Source organism: Geotrypetes seraphini, chromosome 2 (assembly GCF_902459505.1).
Source record: "Geotrypetes seraphini chromosome 2, aGeoSer1.1, whole genome shotgun sequence".
Classification (NCBI taxonomy): Eukaryota; Metazoa; Chordata; class Amphibia; order Gymnophiona; family Dermophiidae; genus Geotrypetes; species Geotrypetes seraphini.
This window is the reverse complement of record NC_047085.1, coordinates 32,793,601-32,811,251: the sequence shown is the minus strand read 5'-3', so window position 1 is coordinate 32,811,251 and position 17,651 is coordinate 32,793,601. Positions and strand designations below refer to the sequence as shown.

The window sequence follows — 17,651 nt, the reverse complement described above, 5'->3', positions numbered from 1 at the left end:
AAAATCAACTTGGAAGCTTCTTCGGATACAACCCATCATTTTCCAGAAACATGTTCCACCCAACATACCCTGTTTCCCTGAAAATAAGACCTAGTATGGTTTTTAAAGATGCTCCTAATATAATCCCTACCCCCAAAATAAGCCCTAGTTAAGATGGACCCCTGACCCCCCCCCCCCCCCCGAATGTCCCCATCACTCTGACTCCATCCCTGCCCGATTCATTGAAAAAACTGGACTCGTCGATTCACCCCAGGTAAGACCTGACATACCTCCTCTCCGAGGCCTCCTATAGCAGCGGCGGCGGCGGCAGCGCTCTGAATGGGCTGCTTCGCAGCCTTCCCTCTGCCGCGAAACTGATGACTGTTTTTGGCGACCTCGGAGGTACGATATGTCAGTCTCACGATGGGAGGATCGGTGGGGTTCTGCTGCACAGGGGGATGGGAGGGATAGAAAGATGCTGCACAAGGGGGTGGGTGAGAGGGGAGGAAAGATGGTGCACATGAGGGGGAGAGAAAGAAAAGAGGAAGAAATGGGGTGGAAGAGAGGAAGGGAGAGACAATTGTTGTAGATAAAAAAAATAAGACATCCCCCGAAATTAAACCCTAATGCGTTTTCTTGACCCAAAATTAATATGACACTGTCTTATTTTTGGGGAAACACGGTAGGTGCCAGCTCTGTGGGTACCCAAGCACTGCCAATATTTTTGGGACGTCACTTGACCACAGACGCAGTACTACAGTGGTCTTCATTGCAAGGCTCACAGTTGAAGACCTTTTGGGTGGCTCGCGAAGCATTACGGGGTTAGCTCTCCCCTTCTGCGGAATCCATCACTTAAGCTTTGTTCCATTTTGCGCCCATTGTGCCCACTCCCTCCCCCACCCAACATACAAATGAAGTTTGTACTCACCCAGCATGCATAAAGGTTTCCTTGCAAACTTGAGTCTCCCTCTCCATCCTTTATACCGACAGCAGCACCCAGCAGCCCAGATCCTTAGGGCAAATTCTGCGCCAAAGATGACAATGGCAATCGTTTCCTGCATCAGAAAGCCCAGGAATTAATTTCTTGTAGACAACACCGATCTTCTGACTGGCAAAGCATTGCGCACACAATGGGCTATGTTTAGGGTTCTAGTTTGAAACGTATTGTAAATTATATTTAGTAGGAGGGTTTCATTCATACCACATAAAAAGAATTGTTTTGGGGTTTTTAAAAAAAAATTAATTCTTTATTCATTTTTCAATCAAACAACAAGTGCACAAAAATGTATCATACATTAAATGCAATATAGCACTATACAATCTAACATAAAAGATCTAATAGACCATTAATGATATACCCCTACCCACCCACCCTTCATCAAATATTCTATATAAAATATATTATACTAATGTTCTGAACATAATTATAAAAATTTTTCTCCTCCCGAAATCCTCCCTCCCCAAAGGAAGAACAAATGATGTCTATTCATTGCAATATTTTTCCATGGGCCCCCAAATCTTTGCGAAGTTATTATAATTCCCTTTTTGCAGCGCTATTGCTCTTTCCGTCTTAAAAATATGTCATAGCGAATTCCACCAGAATGTGTAATTAAGATTCTTATAATTCTTCCAGTTATTGGTAATATGTTGAATGGCAACCCCTGTCATCCTATATAATAAAACCCTAAGGGTTTCGTGTTCCCTGCCGCCATGGTGTGTGATCCGTGGCCGTATTCCATTTTAGAACCCGGCGACAGGGAACACTCTGGCCACTCCCCTCCTCTTGCCCTCACTCACCAACCGCTGCTGCTGGAGGAAGCTGCAGGCAAGCTCTCTCCCAGCGGCGCCAGAGCCGCATCATCGCCGCCCAGTACCGCTGCCGACGCCGCTCTTCAAAGGAGCCTGGTGAAAATAGCGGCCGCCTGTAACAAACTTCGCAGGCCGCTCAGCACTTCAGTAGCACGTTTCCACTGACGTACGCAATCGCGTCAGAAGGAACTTGCTACTTCGGTGCATAGCGGCCTGCGAGGTTCGCTATAGCTGGCCGCTATCCTCACCAGGCTGCAAACGAACATGCTGGACAGGGGGAGCAGGTAAGGGGCGCTGATGGGCCGGGGAGCAGGGAAGAGGGACAGGGGGAGCACGGAAGAGGTGCTGATGGACCGGGGGGAAGGGAAGAGGGACAGGGGGAGCACGGAAGAGGTGCTGATGGACTGGGGAGCAGGGAAGAGGGACAGGGGGAGCACAGAAGAGGTGCTGCTGGACACGGGGGGCATAAAAGGAAGGGAGCTGGCAAGGGTGGTGGTGGACAGCGAAGGAAAAAGAGACAGACAGAAAGAAAGAAAGACAGACAGAAAGCAGCCAAGGAGAGAGAGAGAGAGAGAGACAGACACATCTATTCTAGCACCCGTTAATGTAACGGGCTTAAAGACTAGTAATTAATAAAAGAATAAAAAGAATTGTTAAAGCTAACTGAACGCTGAAAATATAAATTTGGTTGCATATGAATGAAAGCAAAGTGTATATATTTGTATGGAGTTTTTTTTTTACAAATCAGTGATGATGCGAGTGGCTTAGGGTACTTGTGTAGTCCCGTCTGCTTGCAATTGAGGTTTGTTTTTCTCCGTTTTTTGTGACTATTATTTCATACACAATTTGTGTTATGTTAATTCTTTTTATGTGGTATGAATGAAACCCTCCTACTAAATATGATTTACAATACATTTCAAACTAGATTTATTTTTGTTATTTACGATTGTATCCCTTGATACATTTAGTTCTATGTTTAGGGTTACCAGATTTTCCGTTTGGACAATCCAAACCCCCTAGGCCCGCCCAGTTTATTAATTTTATTTATTCAATTTTCTACACCGTTCTCCCAGGGGAGCTCAAAACAGTTTACATGAATTTATTCAGGCACTCAAGCATTTTTCCTTCTGTCCCGGCGGGCTCACAATCTATCTCATGTACCTAGGGCAACGGGGGGATTAAGTGACTTGCCCAGTTCCACCCATCCCCGCCCTGTTACACCCCAGTCCCGCCCCCAATCCCTCCCTAGCCCCGCCCCCACTGCCTGCTCTTGTCGAGCAGGAGGGCCTCCGCGCATGCCCGACGGTGCTTTGTTCCAAGCTTTTCAAAACTCAGACAAAGTGCCGGGTTTTGAAAAGACATCCGGACCCCCCCCCGGTCATGTCCCTAGCTATGTTGTCTCTAAGCGGAGCACGTGAGCAGTCACTCATACATTTTACATGGTTGTTACATGGTCCGCTCACAAAAATAGTGGCCTTACCCGTCTTTCAAACAAAATAGAACTATTTAAAAAATTAATTAGACTAAACTACATCAATAATATTGAAATCAAAAATTGCTCCTCACATGAACTTGTTGCTCACATGAAAAAAAAGTGCATGCATCCAGCCACTCCTTAGACTACAGTTAAATTAACTTATACTGGAGTCAATAATCAAAATAATTTAACCGGGCAGAGAAGACTAGAAAATGACACGAGGACAAATTTTTCCAGTACCTGCAGGATCTCTATCCTCATCCAGTACCGAGTTCTTTTCCTGCCCCTGCACCATTCCTGCAAGCAGTGTCCTCATCTGCACAAGCCTCAAACACTTTAAATCATAAGTAGCAACATTCTAGAGCTCAGATTGTGATGTCATAATGCCTCATTCCACCAATGCCTAAGCTCTGTCCTCATCTGCACAAGCCTCAAACACTTTAAATCATAAGTAGCAACATTCTAGACCTCAGATTGTGATGTCATAACGCCTCATTCCACCAATGCCTAAGCTCTGTCCTCATCTGCACAAGCCTCACACACTTTAAAATCCTAAGTAGCAACATTCTAGAGCTCAGATTATGATGTCATAATGTCTCATTCCACCAATGCCTAAACTCTGTCCTCATCTGCACAAGCCTCAAACACTTTAAATCATAAGTAGCAACATTCTAGACCTCAGATTGTGATGTCATAACGCCTCATTCCACCAATGCCTAAGCTCCGTCCTCATCTGCACAAGCCTCAAACACTTTAAAATCATAAGTGGCAACATTCTAGAGCTCAGATTGTGATGTCATAATGCCTCATTCCACCAATGCCTAAGCTCTGTCCTCATCTGCACAAGCCTCACACACTTTAAAATCCTAAGTAGCAACATTCTAGAGCTCAGATTATGATGTCATAATGTCTCATTCCACCAATGCCTAAACTCTGTCCTCATCTGCACAAGCCTCAAACACTTTAAAATCATAAGTAGCAACATTCTAGAGCTCAGATTGTGATGTCATAATGCCTCATTTCACCAACACCTAAGCTCTGTCCTCATCTGCACAAGCCTCAAACACTTTAAATCATACGTAGCAACATTCTAGAGCTCAGATTGTGATGTCATAACGCCTCATTCCACCAATGCCTAAGCTCTGTCCTCATCTGCACAAGCCTCAAACACTTTAAATCATACGTAGCAACATTCTAGAGCTCAGATTGTGATGTCATAACGCCTCATTCCACCAATGCCTAAGCTCTGTCCTCATCTGCACAAGCCTCAAACACTTTAAATCATAAGTAGCAACATTCTAGAGCTCAGATTGTGATGTCATAATGCCTCATTCCACCAATGTCCTCATCTGCACAAGCCTCAAAAACTTTAAAATCATAAGTGTTTGAGGCTTGTGCGGTTAAGACAGAGCTTGCAGGAATGGGACAGGGACAGAACTCGCGGGGATGGGGATACTGAGATCTCGCGGAGACGGGGGACAAATATGTTCCCATGTCATTTTCCGGAACTAAAATCCAGACCCATGGCCCCACCCCAGTTCCGCCCCCCTGCCCCGCCCCCTCAATCTGTTCACTTGTCGGCAGGGCATCTGGTGTGATGCGATGACATCACATGCATGCACGTAAGCGCATGATGTCACCGCGTTGCATCTGCTCGTGCGCAGATGCCGTCCCGACGTCGCTCCTAGCTGGAAGCTTTTCAAAACTCGGACAAAGTGCCGGGTTTCGAAAAGCTGTCTGGGGAAATCTGGACGTCTGGAAACCCAACTTCTGCCTCATGACAAATGGGAGCCACCCATTAAGCTGTCCAGCTCCCAATATTAAGCAGCACTTAACTGGGTAGTGTTAACTGACCACTCCTTTTAACAGGCAAGTTTGTGGACAGGCCGGGCATGGAGGTTGGACAGAGCCAATGCTTGCCAGTTAGTGGTAATATTTGCAAACCGGCTACGTAAATGAGGAGAGGAAAAGAATCTTGAAAAATTTAAGAGCAAATTAAAGAGTCTTCTTTTTAAAGATGCATTCAAGGATTAATTGAATCGCTTATGGCTCTGATTTTAACCTAGACCATTTTGACTTTTGTTATTCCCGTCCCCATTGTTCTTAACCCTAATTGTACTACTTTATAATCAAATTATAATTCATTCCCAAGTTTCCTTATGTTTCTACTTAACATAGTAACATAGTAGATGACGGCAGATAAAGACCCGAATGGTCCATCCAGTCTGCCCAACCTGATTCAATTAAAATTTTTTTTTTATTTTTTTTTATTTTTTCTTCTTAGCTATTTCTGGGCAAGAATCCAAAGCTTTACCCGGTACTGTGCTTGGGTTCCAACTGCCGAACTCCAGCCCATCTACACCCTCCCAGCCATTGAAGCCCTCCCCAGCCCATCCTCCACCAAACGGCCATACACAGACACAGACCGTGCAATTTAATTTTATATTATGTTTTAGTCGTTTAGGTACTTGTCATTTAAGTCAGTCTTCCTTTACTCTGTAATTTTTATTAATTTGTACATCGCTTAGAATTCGGATTAAGCGATTAATCAAATGTGATAATAACCTTGAAACTTGAAACTATAAAGTTAGGACGGCAAAAAGGCTGACCTAACTTTTTGCCTCAAGTTAACTAAAAACCAGACTGAGTTAGCCAGGCCCCAATTAACTTCCGGCTCAGCCCCCTTTTTTTGAAGCTACTTTTAAAGTCCTAGCTCCAACCCTTATCGGTTTGGCATTCCCTCTATAGGCTCCCACCCTATCTGCCTTATCATTTTCTGTTCTGCCCCCACTTTAAGTGGGCTTTTGCTCAGTTTCTTTTATAAGAACAAGTTTACGTGTTTATGCTAAGATGCCTAAGAAAAGTCAGCGTGCTGTGTGGACTTAAATCCCCAGAGGGCTTTGCTGCTCCCAAAGAACCAGACTGGTACACTTATCCTGCTAGGGATTCTTAAGCTGAAGACCTCCTCCCCAATGAAAGAGTTTACAGATTGGGCTACGGGCGGCCGATGGGACCGTTCTGGATCCTCAGCTACTAGCCTCCGTGTGCATGTGCTAAGTTTCATGCAAACATGAAAATTGAGCACGTGCGTGAGGGAGAGAGTGTCTTTGAGCTGGCAGCAGCGGCGGCGGTTCCACGACACTGACAGCGGCCACCCAATCGGTAAACTCTTTCGGCGGGGAGGAGGTCTTTGGCTGGCAGGGCTTGGGAATTCCCGCCAGCCACGCTAAAGGAGATGAAACTTTAGTCTCCCCGTCCATCTTAGAGAACAGTTTAAATGCGCTTCTGTGGTTTTTAAAGTCATGCATGGGCTATTTGATTCCTCTGTCTTTGAATGGCCAGAGATCTTCTGATTCAAGAAACTCTCAGACATTTAAACTGTCCTTTCCATCTTTAAAAGGAATAAAATCTATTGGCAATATCACTCAATCTTTCTCAGATACTTTTACAGTGATTTGGAATGGGATTCCCTCTTGTGTCAGAGCTCTTCTCTCCTTCTATATTTTCCGTAAATCTATGAAAACACTTTTAGTTCAGAAAATTGTTCTAAGAAAGCGAATAGAATGCTAGGTATAATCAAGAAGGGTATTACAACCAGGACGAAAGAAGTTATCCTGCCGTTGTATCGGGCGATGGTGCGCCCGCATCTGGAATACTGCGTCCAATATTGGTCGCCGTACCTTAAGAAGGATATGGCGTTACTCGAGAGGGTTCAGAGGAGAGCGACACGTCTGATAAAAGGGATGGAAAACCTTTCATACGCTGAGAGATTGGAGAAACTGGGTCTCTTTTCCCTGGAGAAGAAGAGACTTAGAGGGGATATGATAGAGACTTATAAGATCATGAGAGGCATAGAGAGCGTAGAGAGGGAGAGAGAGAGAAAGGGAGACAGAGAGAAATAGAGAGAGAAAGGGAGACAGAGAGAAATAGAGAGAGAGAGAGAAAGAGAAAGAAAGAGAGACAGAAATAGAGAGAGAGAGATAGAGAAAGATTGGAGAAACTGGGACTCTTTTCCCTGGAGAAGAGGAGACTTAGAGGGGATATGATAGAGACTTACAAGATCATGAAGGGCATAGAGAGAGTAGAGAGGGACAGATTCTTCAAACTTTCGAAAAATAAAAGAACAAGAGGGCATTCGGAAAAGTTGAAAGGGGATAGATTCAAAACGAATGCTAGGAAGTTCTTCTTTACCCAACGTGTGATGGACACCTGGAATGCGCTTCCAGAGAGCGTAATAGGGCAGAGTACGGTACTGGGGTTTAAGAAAGGATTGCACAATTTCCTGATGGAAAAGGGGATAGAGGGGTATAGATAGAGGATTACTGCATAGGTCCTGGACCTGTTGGGCCGCCGCGTGAGCGGACTGCTGGGCACGATGGACCTCAGGTCTGATCCAGCGGAGGCATTTCTTATGCTCTTATGTTCTAAGGAAAATGAGTTATCTTCTCTCTAGGAAGTTGGATGAGGAGGGTATTTCTTGTCCAATGGAGGCGAATACTCTCCTTTGCCTGAAAGGGATGGGGCCACTACACTACCGCAATAAAAATCATTACAGGTAAAAGAAAATTTGACCATATAACACCATTATTAAAGAAGGCACATCGGCTTCCTATCAACCACTGAATAACTTATAAACAGGCGCTCATTACATTTAAAGGTCTACAATTCAACACACCGCGATTCCTAGATCGAGTTATCATTTCGTATTCTCCTTTCCGCTCCTTACGACCTGAGGATAAAAACCCACTTACTGTTCCATCCCTACAAATCATAAATACTAGACATACCACACTCTTCTCTGTCACCGCCCCCCCCCAAAACGTGGAACTTATTACCCACACAGGTAAGAGAAGAAAAGAACCTCGAGAAATTCAAATCAAAACTAAAACGTTTCCTATATAGAGACGCTTTTAACTGATTTGCGAGCCCCTTAAATCGAGCTGCTATTCCCAATTGAAGTAGGCAAGCACTGATCTAATCTAATATAATTCCTATTGTTTTATCCTTATTTGTTCTCTTTCTATGTCAAATTGTAGTTCTTCCCTGATTTCCCCATGAAGTGCACGTCTGTCTATCCCTATATTGTATGTCCCCCTTATTTGAAAATTGTTTATTGTACATCGCTTTGTAATCTTTGAAAAAAAGCGATTTTATCAAATATGAAATAAACTTGAATGGAGTGGATGCATATTCATTGTAGAAATCTTGACGACCTGATTGTTTTGAGGCTCTAGAGCAGTGTTTTTCAACCTTTTTACACCTATGGACCGGCAGAAATAAAAGAATTATTTTGTGGACCGGCATCGGTCAGTGGACCGGCGGTTGAAGAACACGGGGCTAAGTCGTGGGCCAGACCCCGCCCATCTCTACCCAATCTCCGCCCCAGACCCCTCCCCCATAATAGTACTAATTGCACCTTGCACGTCCCGTGCCTCATCTGGAAGCCTTCCCTCTGACGTTGCAACGTCAGAGAGAAGGCTTCCGGTTCAGGCGCAGGAGCCACTGCCCGTGGCTTTGTGCACTGAATCAGTTAGGAAGAGGGAGCTGGCTCGAAGATAACGCCGCATCGATCGCACCGTGGACCGGCGGTTGAAGAACACTGTTTTGGGCCTGATGCATGTGCTGGCCCTGTGGACCGGCAGGAAATTTCTGTGGACCGGCGCTGGTCCGTGGACCGGTGGTTGAAGAACACTGCTCTAGAGGACTGCCCTTTCCCACTATACTAAATTATTGCACATTATATCAGTTAAATCCAGGTCTTGGACATCCCATTACAACTAAAGCATATCAAAAGCACAGCACTGTGCTAAATAGCAATCATGTACTTACCAGCATCAGCAACCAGTCGCCCGAAGCCGTCTCGTATTCCTTGAACGTTGTTAGAATGGCCAAGATCAAACACCCAAGGACTATCAAAAACCTACAAATGTAAACAAGGGAAATGTAAATCAAAAGACATTTTCACCAATCCAGTACAATTTGTCCTGAAGTTATATTACAAGAAAGCTACTTTCAAATATCTTACAAAGCCCCTTCCTATTAAGTACTTTGAGTTAATTAATAATAATTTATTTTTATATACCGTCAAACCAGCAGTTCATAGCAGGTTACACAATAAGTACTCAGCATACAATATAATAATATCATACCTAATATAATTCTAAGTAACTAATATAAGCATTAAAACTAATGAATTAAAAAAACCCACAATATAAACTAAAATAAGTATAGATAAAAAGATTAAAAGTACATTATAACTATATGATAATATGAAAATCAGTAATGTATATTATATTGTTTAAATAAGTGGGTTTTAAGATCTTTTCGAAACTGATAGTAAATAAGAAATGGAGAAACGAGAAGATTCAAACATGAATTCAATAATCCTGCTTGGAATGCTAAGGTCCTATCCCCAAATTTTTTTAACGACATGCGTTTGCTGTAGGAAAATAAAACTAACCGGATCTACGAATATTTTTCTTAGAAATAAAAAAAAACTAAAATGATAAACAAGGAAAGCCGGCGCTATAAATTCTAACGTAGAAAAAAATACTATCGTGGTTTGCCTCCAGGGCTGGCGTTAGGGGAGGCAAGCTAGGCAACTACCCCTGGGCCCCACAGTTTTAGGGGGTCCCAGAGAGCCAGGATGCCCTTCCCTTCTTCCCACCTCATTCCGAAGCCCCCTCACCTTTTAAAATGCAAAGAGGTCGCTGGCATGGTAGCGGTTCTCTAATGATGCTCATGGATTCCTTGCACGTGGTTGTTCCCTTGCCACGGTTCCCACTCTTTGACACAACTTCCTGTTTTCGCTTGGACAGACTGCAGCAGGGGAACAGTGCCCAATCTGAGAGCGGTGCTACCGAATCATGGCCACGCCAGTGACCACGTTGTCTTCAGAATGGGGGAGGGAGAAGGGAAGGGCAACCCATCCCACAGGGGCCCCCAGAAGCCTCCTGGAGCAATTCATTTTTAAATCAAAGGAAGGATGCTGGATGGGAGTGCATTTGGTAGACCGGAGGGAGGGAGAGGGAAGGGAAGAGGAAGGGAGAGATGCTGGATGAGAGGGCATTTGGTAGACCGGAGGGAGGGAGAGGGAAGGGAAGAGGAAGGGAGAGATGCTGGATGAGAGGGCATTTGGTAGACCGGAGGGAGGGAGAGGGAAGGGAAGAGGAAGGGAGAGATGCTGGATGAGAGGGCATTTGGTAGACCGGAGGGAGGGAGAGGGAAGGGAAGAGGAAGGGAGAGATGCTGGATGAGAGGGCATTTGGTAGACCGGAAGGAGGGAGAGGGAAGGGAAGAGGAAGGGAGAGATGCTGGATGAGAGGGCATTTGGTAGACCGGAGGGAGGGAGAGGGAAGGGAAGAGGAAGGGAGAGATGCTGGATGAGAGGGCATTTGGTAGACCGGAGGGAGGGAGAGGGAAGGGAAGAGGAAGGGAGAGATGCTGGATGAGAGGGCATTTGGTAGACCGGAGGGAGGGAGAGGGAAGGGAAGAGGAAGGGAGAGATGCTGGATGAGAGGGCATTTGGTAGACCGGAGGGAAGGAGAGGGAAGGGAAGAGGAAGGGAGAGATGCTGGATGGGAGTGCATTTGGTAGACCGGAGGGAGGGAGAGGGAAGGGAAGAGGAAGGGAGAGATGCTGGATGAGAGGGCATTTGATGGGTGGGGAAATTAGGAGAGGGGGCAGGGAGGAGGAGAACTGGGGCCTCCTCCTTAATTTCTGCCCTGGGCCCCAGTATGTCTAACACCAGCCCTGCCTGTTTAAGACATTCAACTTTGATACTGAATTGCAGCCCACCCTCACTAAACTGGCAAGACTTGAAGAGAAATGTTTGTTGGAAAGAGAAGACTCCCAGTCAGGTTTCAGGTTTATTTAAAATTTGATAATATCGATTATAAAACTTCTAAGCGATGTATATGATAAAATATATATTACAGGTTAAAAATCTGGACAGAATCAGACAAGGACTAACCTGACAGGATTAGAGAACAGAAATAAATATGGGAAAATACAACTGGGTTAACAAGGGGAATTATATTTAGTCTCATTTGACTTCAAATCTTAAGACATTTCTTTTTAAAGACGCATTTAACCTTTAAATCTTAAATAATGTAGAAAACATCTCTGAAAACAAAAAGATTAAAAAAAAAAAAAATTTTATATAGAAAAATTAATTTTATTACCTTCCCTTATGTTCTTTCCATTTACGTTTTTTTTTCGTTAATCTAGCTTAACACCAATTTTGTAACTTTACCCCTTTTTTCCTCCTGTATCCAAGTTTGTCAGTACGTTTGTTCGTCTCGCCCATTTTAAATAGTATGTTAATTTTATGACTTATTTTTATATTTTGGTTGTAACTCGCTTAGTAAATTATGGATAAGCGATTTATCAAATACAAATAAACTTGAAACTTGAAGACTCTTTTCCTTATGGAAAGGTGGAGCATGGTGCTTAGATTTAAACCTCAAAGGCATCTTTATACAATTTATCCAGAGATGGCACTCCTCCAAGGTGTTCCATAGCTGTGGTGCCCATACTGAGAATATCTCATTTCTTCGTTTTTAGAGAGGGTATTGTAAGTAAATTTTGATCTCCAGACCGCAAAGTCCTAAATCATTTATCAAGGAAAGCTGGAAGGTTTACTTGTCGGATTTTGAAACAAAGGAGTCAAATTGTATAGGTTATGCGATGTTGAATTGGCATCCAGTGGGCATTTCGAAGACGAGGCGTTACATGGACAAATATGTTTGAATTTGTCATGCAAGAAAAGCCAAAGGACCTCAGCACTGGGACTTCCACGTTCTTCCCACACACACTATCCCATCATAATGTCTTACGAGCATGGGTGGAGTAGTTTCGGACTCATCTGGCTTGGGAGTCCTGCAGCAGAAAGCCCTGTCGGGTATGACCAACCTGGCGCCCTCAAAAGACTATGAAATAGCTTAAATGCTTATCCGGGGTTTATGTTATTATTATAGACATGTTTATATGAAATACAAGCCTTCAAAGTGTGCTACATGCTGACACGCTGTCATAAATCTTAACCCGTTGACAGTGTTTTGCCTTTTTATGAAGGATTTTGATATTAAGCCCAGCAAGACTCATTTCCGCATCATTTGCGAGACCATTGTTGAAAGAAACTATGTGAACGCAAAACATATTTGCTGATTACCTCTTTTCTTGTACTGCTCTATGTTGTATGACTCATCTCTGACCCCCACCAAAGTACTCTTCTAGTAAATGACGGCAGATAAAGACCTGAACAGTCCATCCAGTCTGCCCATTAGTTATATCCATTAAAAACACGATTAAATTAACTTGACTCTTCTTTGATATTTCTGGGCCATAGACTGTAAAGTCCACCTGGTGTTGTCCTAGGTTCCAAAGGGTGAAGTTACCATCTAATCAAGCCATTGTGACATCACTGCTGAGGTTGGCTTTTAGGCATTGGTGGAATGAGGCATTATGACATCACAATCTCAGCTCTGGAATGCTGCTACTCTTTGGGTTTCTGCCAGATAAAGATCTCAACGGTTCATCCAATCTTCCCATAAGATATACCCATTAAATTAACTTGACTCTTCTTTGATATTTCTGGGCCATAGACTGTAAAGTCCACGTAGGTTCCAAATGTTGAAGTTGCCGTCCAAGCTCACTCCAGCCTATCCAACCATCCTCTTTGCAGGATATCTACCATAAAGTCTGGCCAGTAGCATCCTCATGTTCCAAGTTAGAAGAGTTCTCATTGATGCCCTCCCCAGCCCATCCTTAATAGAGGACATACATAAATGATAACATGTGTTCAAACAATTCTATGTAACTGTTCATTACACCAAAAATAGTTTTCAATCTTACATATGCTCAGAAAAGTGTAGCCCTCCCGGGGACAAGCCCTCTAGGAAAACCCACTGCCTAATCACTGCGTATGCGTCAATTATTACAAGCTAAAATGATTTTCAACGCTGCTTTAAAAGTTTAAATAGGCAATAGATTGAGCCCTATAGGGCTTGTCCCCGGGAGGGTTACACTCTTCTGAGCATAAGATGGGAAACTATTTTTGGTGTAATGAACAGTTACATAGAATTGTTTGAACACATGTTATCATTTATGCATTACCGATATTTCATGTGTTTCATTCGACCTTTTTTCCCTGTTTAAGACTTATTGACTTAATAGAGAACATGGCACTGATGATGGATTGTGGAGATACCAAGATACTGGTCCTCTTCCATGTCTCTCAGCCATGTTTGTCTCAGAACATATTCTGCTGTCCCATCTCACCATAACCCACTTATATTATATGATATTGTATAGCAAGCCCTCCAAAACCCACCCAAAATTTACTGTATCCACCTGTACAAACAAACCACAATAGCCCTTCTGCCTGCAGGTGTCATCTTTATATAGGTACAGTAGGTTTTTGGATGAGTTTTAGAGGGCTCATCATATAATATGGAGTGGAGGAGTGATCTAATGGTTTGAGCAGATGCCTCAGCACTCTGAGGTTGTGAGTTCAGATCCCACTGCAGCTCCTTGTGACTTCGGCCTGTCCAAAATATGTAAATCGCTTTGTCTGTAACCACATGCAGAAAAGTGAGCCAGTGCCTGAGTAACTCAGAACATAAACTTAAGACAGAATTTTTGCTGCCCTAACTTTGGGCCCCTTTTACAAAGCTGCAGTAGAAAGTCCCAGCACAGCAAATGCGATGATGCCCATAGGAATTGAATTGGTTGCATAGCACGTGCAGCTTTCATATATAGAGTTACCATATTTTCTTCCACAAAATCCTAGATATATGACCCTACCCTGTTCCGCCTCAAGCCCCACCCAGTTCTGCCTCTAGCCCTGCCCAGTTCCACCTCCAGCCCCACCCAGTTCTGCCTCCAGCCCCGCCCAGTTACGCCTCCAGCCCCGCCCAGTTACGCCTCCAGCCCCGCCCAGTTCTGTCTCCATCTCTGCTCAGTTCCACCTCTGTCTCTGCCCAGTTCTACCTCCAGCCCCACCCTGTTCCACCTCCAGCCCCACCCAGTTCCACCTCCGTCTCTGCCGAGTTCCACCTCCAGCCCCACCCTGTTCCACCTCCAGCCCCACCCAGTTCCACCTCCGTCTCTGCCCAGTTCCACATCCAGCCCCACCCTGTTCCACATCCAGCCCCGCCCAGTTCCGCCTCCATCTCTTCCCAGTTCTGCCTCCAGCCCTGCCCAGTTCCGCCTCCAGCCCCGCCCTGTTCTGCCTCCAGCTCCGCCCAGTTCTGCCTCCAGCCCCACCCTGTTCCACCTCCAGCCCCACCCATTTCCACCTCCGTCTCTGCTGAGTTCCACCTCCAGCCCCACCCAGTCCCCCCTCTGTCTCTGCCCAGTTCCACCTCCAGCCCCACCCTGTTCCATATCCAGCCCCGCCCAGTTCCGCCTCCATCTCTGCCCAGTTCTGCCTCCAGCCCTGCCCACTTCCGCCTCCATCTCTGGTCAGTTCCGCCTCTGTCTCTGCCCAGTTCCACCTCCAGCCCCACCCTGTTCCACCTCCAGCCCCACCCAGTTCCACCTCTAGCCCCGCCCAATTCCGCCTCCATCTCTGCCCAGTTCTGCCTCCAGCCCCACCCTGTTCCACCTCCAGCCCCACCCAGTTCCCCCTCCGTCTCTGCCCAGTTCCACCTCCAGCCCCGCCCAGTTCCGCCTCCATCTCTGCCCAGTTCTGCCTCCAGCCCTGCCCAGTTCCGCCTCCATCTCTGGTCAGTTCCGCCTCTGTCTCTGCCCAGTTCCACCTCCAGCCCCGCCCAGTTCTACCTCCATCTCTGCTCAGTTCTGTCTCCGTCTCTGCCCAGTTCCGCCTCCAGCCCCACCCAGTTCTGCCTCCAGCTCTGCCCAGTTCCACCTCTGGGCCCGCCCCACACAGCCTCCTCTCATTCCAGATGAGTTCCAGTTGTGTCTGGAGGGCCTGGATGTGTGTGAAATTATCCACGCATGCTATAAGGCCCTCCAGATGCAGCCAAATAAATGCCGGGTTTTGGAATGTCCATCCGGGAGTCCAGACAGTCCTCTAAAAAGAGGACATGTCCAGGACGTCTGGTAACCCTAACAATATAATAATATAAGGAGATTAGGGTAAAATGAGTCCCTGGACCTTTTTATGTAAAGTTCACCGAAGTGCCCCCTAGGGCAGTGTTCTTCAACCTTTTTACACCCGTGGACCGGCAGAAATAAAAGAATTATTTTGTGGACCGGCAAACTAATAGAACTAAAATTTAAAAACCCTGTTCACGCTCCATTTCCGCGAGCTCGGTCCCCGCAAACCATCTGATCCCATCTGCACAAGCCGCAATTATGATTTTATATTGAACGTATTTTATTAAAGTATAAAAAGAAACAATATTCTGAACAATTGTGATTTTATAAATACAAATATACAGAGCACGGACCAACAAAACCCCTGTCTCCCCTCCCCTTCACATATATCCCCTTTACTATCAAGAAAACTGAACAAGCCAAGTTATTATAGAATGCTACATAGAAATATCATGCTAACAGAATACTGCAGTCCCCAGTTATGTCTCTAGCAGGATATATATTTCAAATCTGATATATTCTAATCACAAAATAGAAATAAAATTATTTGTTTCTACCTTTTGTTGTCTCTGGTTTCTGCTTTCATCTTCTTTTCACTCTCTTCCTTCCAGCGCCTGCCCTCTCTGTCTCTTCAATCCAGCATCTGCCCCTTCCATCTACTGTCTGACCTCTTCCCCTTCCATGGTATTTGTCTTCTTTCTATGCCCCTTTCCCCTTTCCATCCAGCCTATGCCCCTCTCTCCTTTTTACACGATTCACTCCAGCTTCACTGCTTCAAGTTTCCTTTTTAATGATGCTTTTAGCGATTAACGATCTTTTATTATCTTATTTTTAGTAATTTCCCCCCCCATGTTATTACCCTTTTTTTTTTATTATTTATTTATTTTTTTTTAATATGCATTGTAACCATTAATGAACTTTCCTTTTGTTTCTAATTAATGTCCAATAATCTATGTTTATTTTAATATTGTGATTTGTGTTTGTAACAGTATTTATTTATATAATATTTTACCTATGTTTTATAACTATGTGTTTTATTTTGTACATCGCCTTGAATTTTGATATGGCGATTAATCAAACTATTTAATAAACTTGGAAACTTGGAAACTTGCTCTCTTCATTTTTATCTCTCCTACACCAGATCTAGCATCTTTGTCCCTCTCAATTTCTCTGCTGACCCTCCCTTCCTATCTCATTCCTATCTCTCCCCTTCCCCTCCTCTAATCTCCCTGCAAGCTGTTTTGTTCCTTTTTTCTTCTCCCTTCCCTCCTCCCCCTGTCCAGCAGTAACTCTCTTCCTTTTTCTTTCCCTCCTCTCCTCCCAGCAGCATCTCTCCTTCTCCCTCTCCAGGTCCAGTAGCAGCTGTCCCTTTTTCCCCATTACCCAGCAGCTTCCCAGACTCCTTTCCCTCCCCCCTCCCAGCAGCATCTCTCCTTCTCCCTCTCCAGGTCCAGTAGCAGCTGTCCCTTTTTCCCCATTACCCAGCAGCTTCCCAGACTCCTTTCCCTCCCCCCTCCCAGCAGCATCTCTCCTTCTCCCTCTCCAGGTCCAGTAGCAGCTGTCCTTTTTTTTTTTTTTTCACCATGCCAGCAGCTTTCTCCCCTCCCAGCAACTCTCCTTATTTACCAGCGCTGCGATTCAGTAAGGCAGCCTCGGGTCCTATGTTGGGTCACACTGCCTCTGAGGAAAGCGGAAGTTGCATCATCAGAGGCGGCCCGACTCAGCAAAAGCTCCAAGACTTCCTTCCTGAATCGCTGCACTTGTAAGGAGAGCAGCTGGGAGGGAAGAAAGCACAGTCGGAGGCTCCCTATTTTATCTCCGGCCCTGCGCTCCTCGATCTTGCCGGTCCTGTGCGGACCGGCAGGAAATTGAAGAAGTTAATCTCGCCGGTCCTGTGCGGACCGGCAGGAATTTTCTGCAGACCGGCACCGGTCCGCGGACCGGCGGTTGAAGAACTGTGCCCTAGAGTGCCTCACTGCTCTGCTGGGATGTCGGTGTGGCCAGGCTGCTAAAAATGGTGGTCCCCTCCTATATCCCAATGTCGTGTTTTGTGCCATTTGCTTTTGGATGGGGGGGGGGGGTCAAAAATGGTTCAAAAAGATAAATGCACAGTGCATAAAATACATCTGAGAAATGACCATTTTTGACAAAAAAATGGTCACCTTCCTGTTTTGAAAATGATCATGTTTGCTATTGGATTTCTGTGTGTGTTCTGCAAAACTTGTAAAATGCATGTACTTTTATCCATAATCACCTTCTGTCCATGAAAGAAAAATGGAGCACCGGGACTGGAAAGCAGAAGTCAGGAAGAAATTACATGCAC

At 45.0% G+C, this 17,651-nt stretch overlaps 1 protein-coding gene across 4 annotated transcripts in view; it reads right to left on the bottom strand.

The window, feature by feature from the left end:
• Positions 1-17,651, bottom strand: part of KCNQ3 (potassium voltage-gated channel subfamily Q member 3) — a 362,225-nt gene that overhangs the window by 132,485 nt on the left and 212,089 nt on the right. For all 4 annotated transcript variants that reach the window (XR_004537948.1, XM_033929424.1, XM_033929427.1 and 1 more), the window contains exons 2-3: positions 9,095-9,185; positions 908-1,034 (exon numbers count right to left, since the gene is read on the bottom strand). Coding sequence is in view for 3 of the 4 variants with exons in the window: in XM_033929424.1 (XP_033785315.1) it covers positions 908-1,034; positions 9,095-9,185 (218 nt within the window). In the remaining variant the exon portion in view is untranslated. The remainder of the gene's footprint in view (positions 1-907; positions 1,035-9,094; positions 9,186-17,651) is intronic.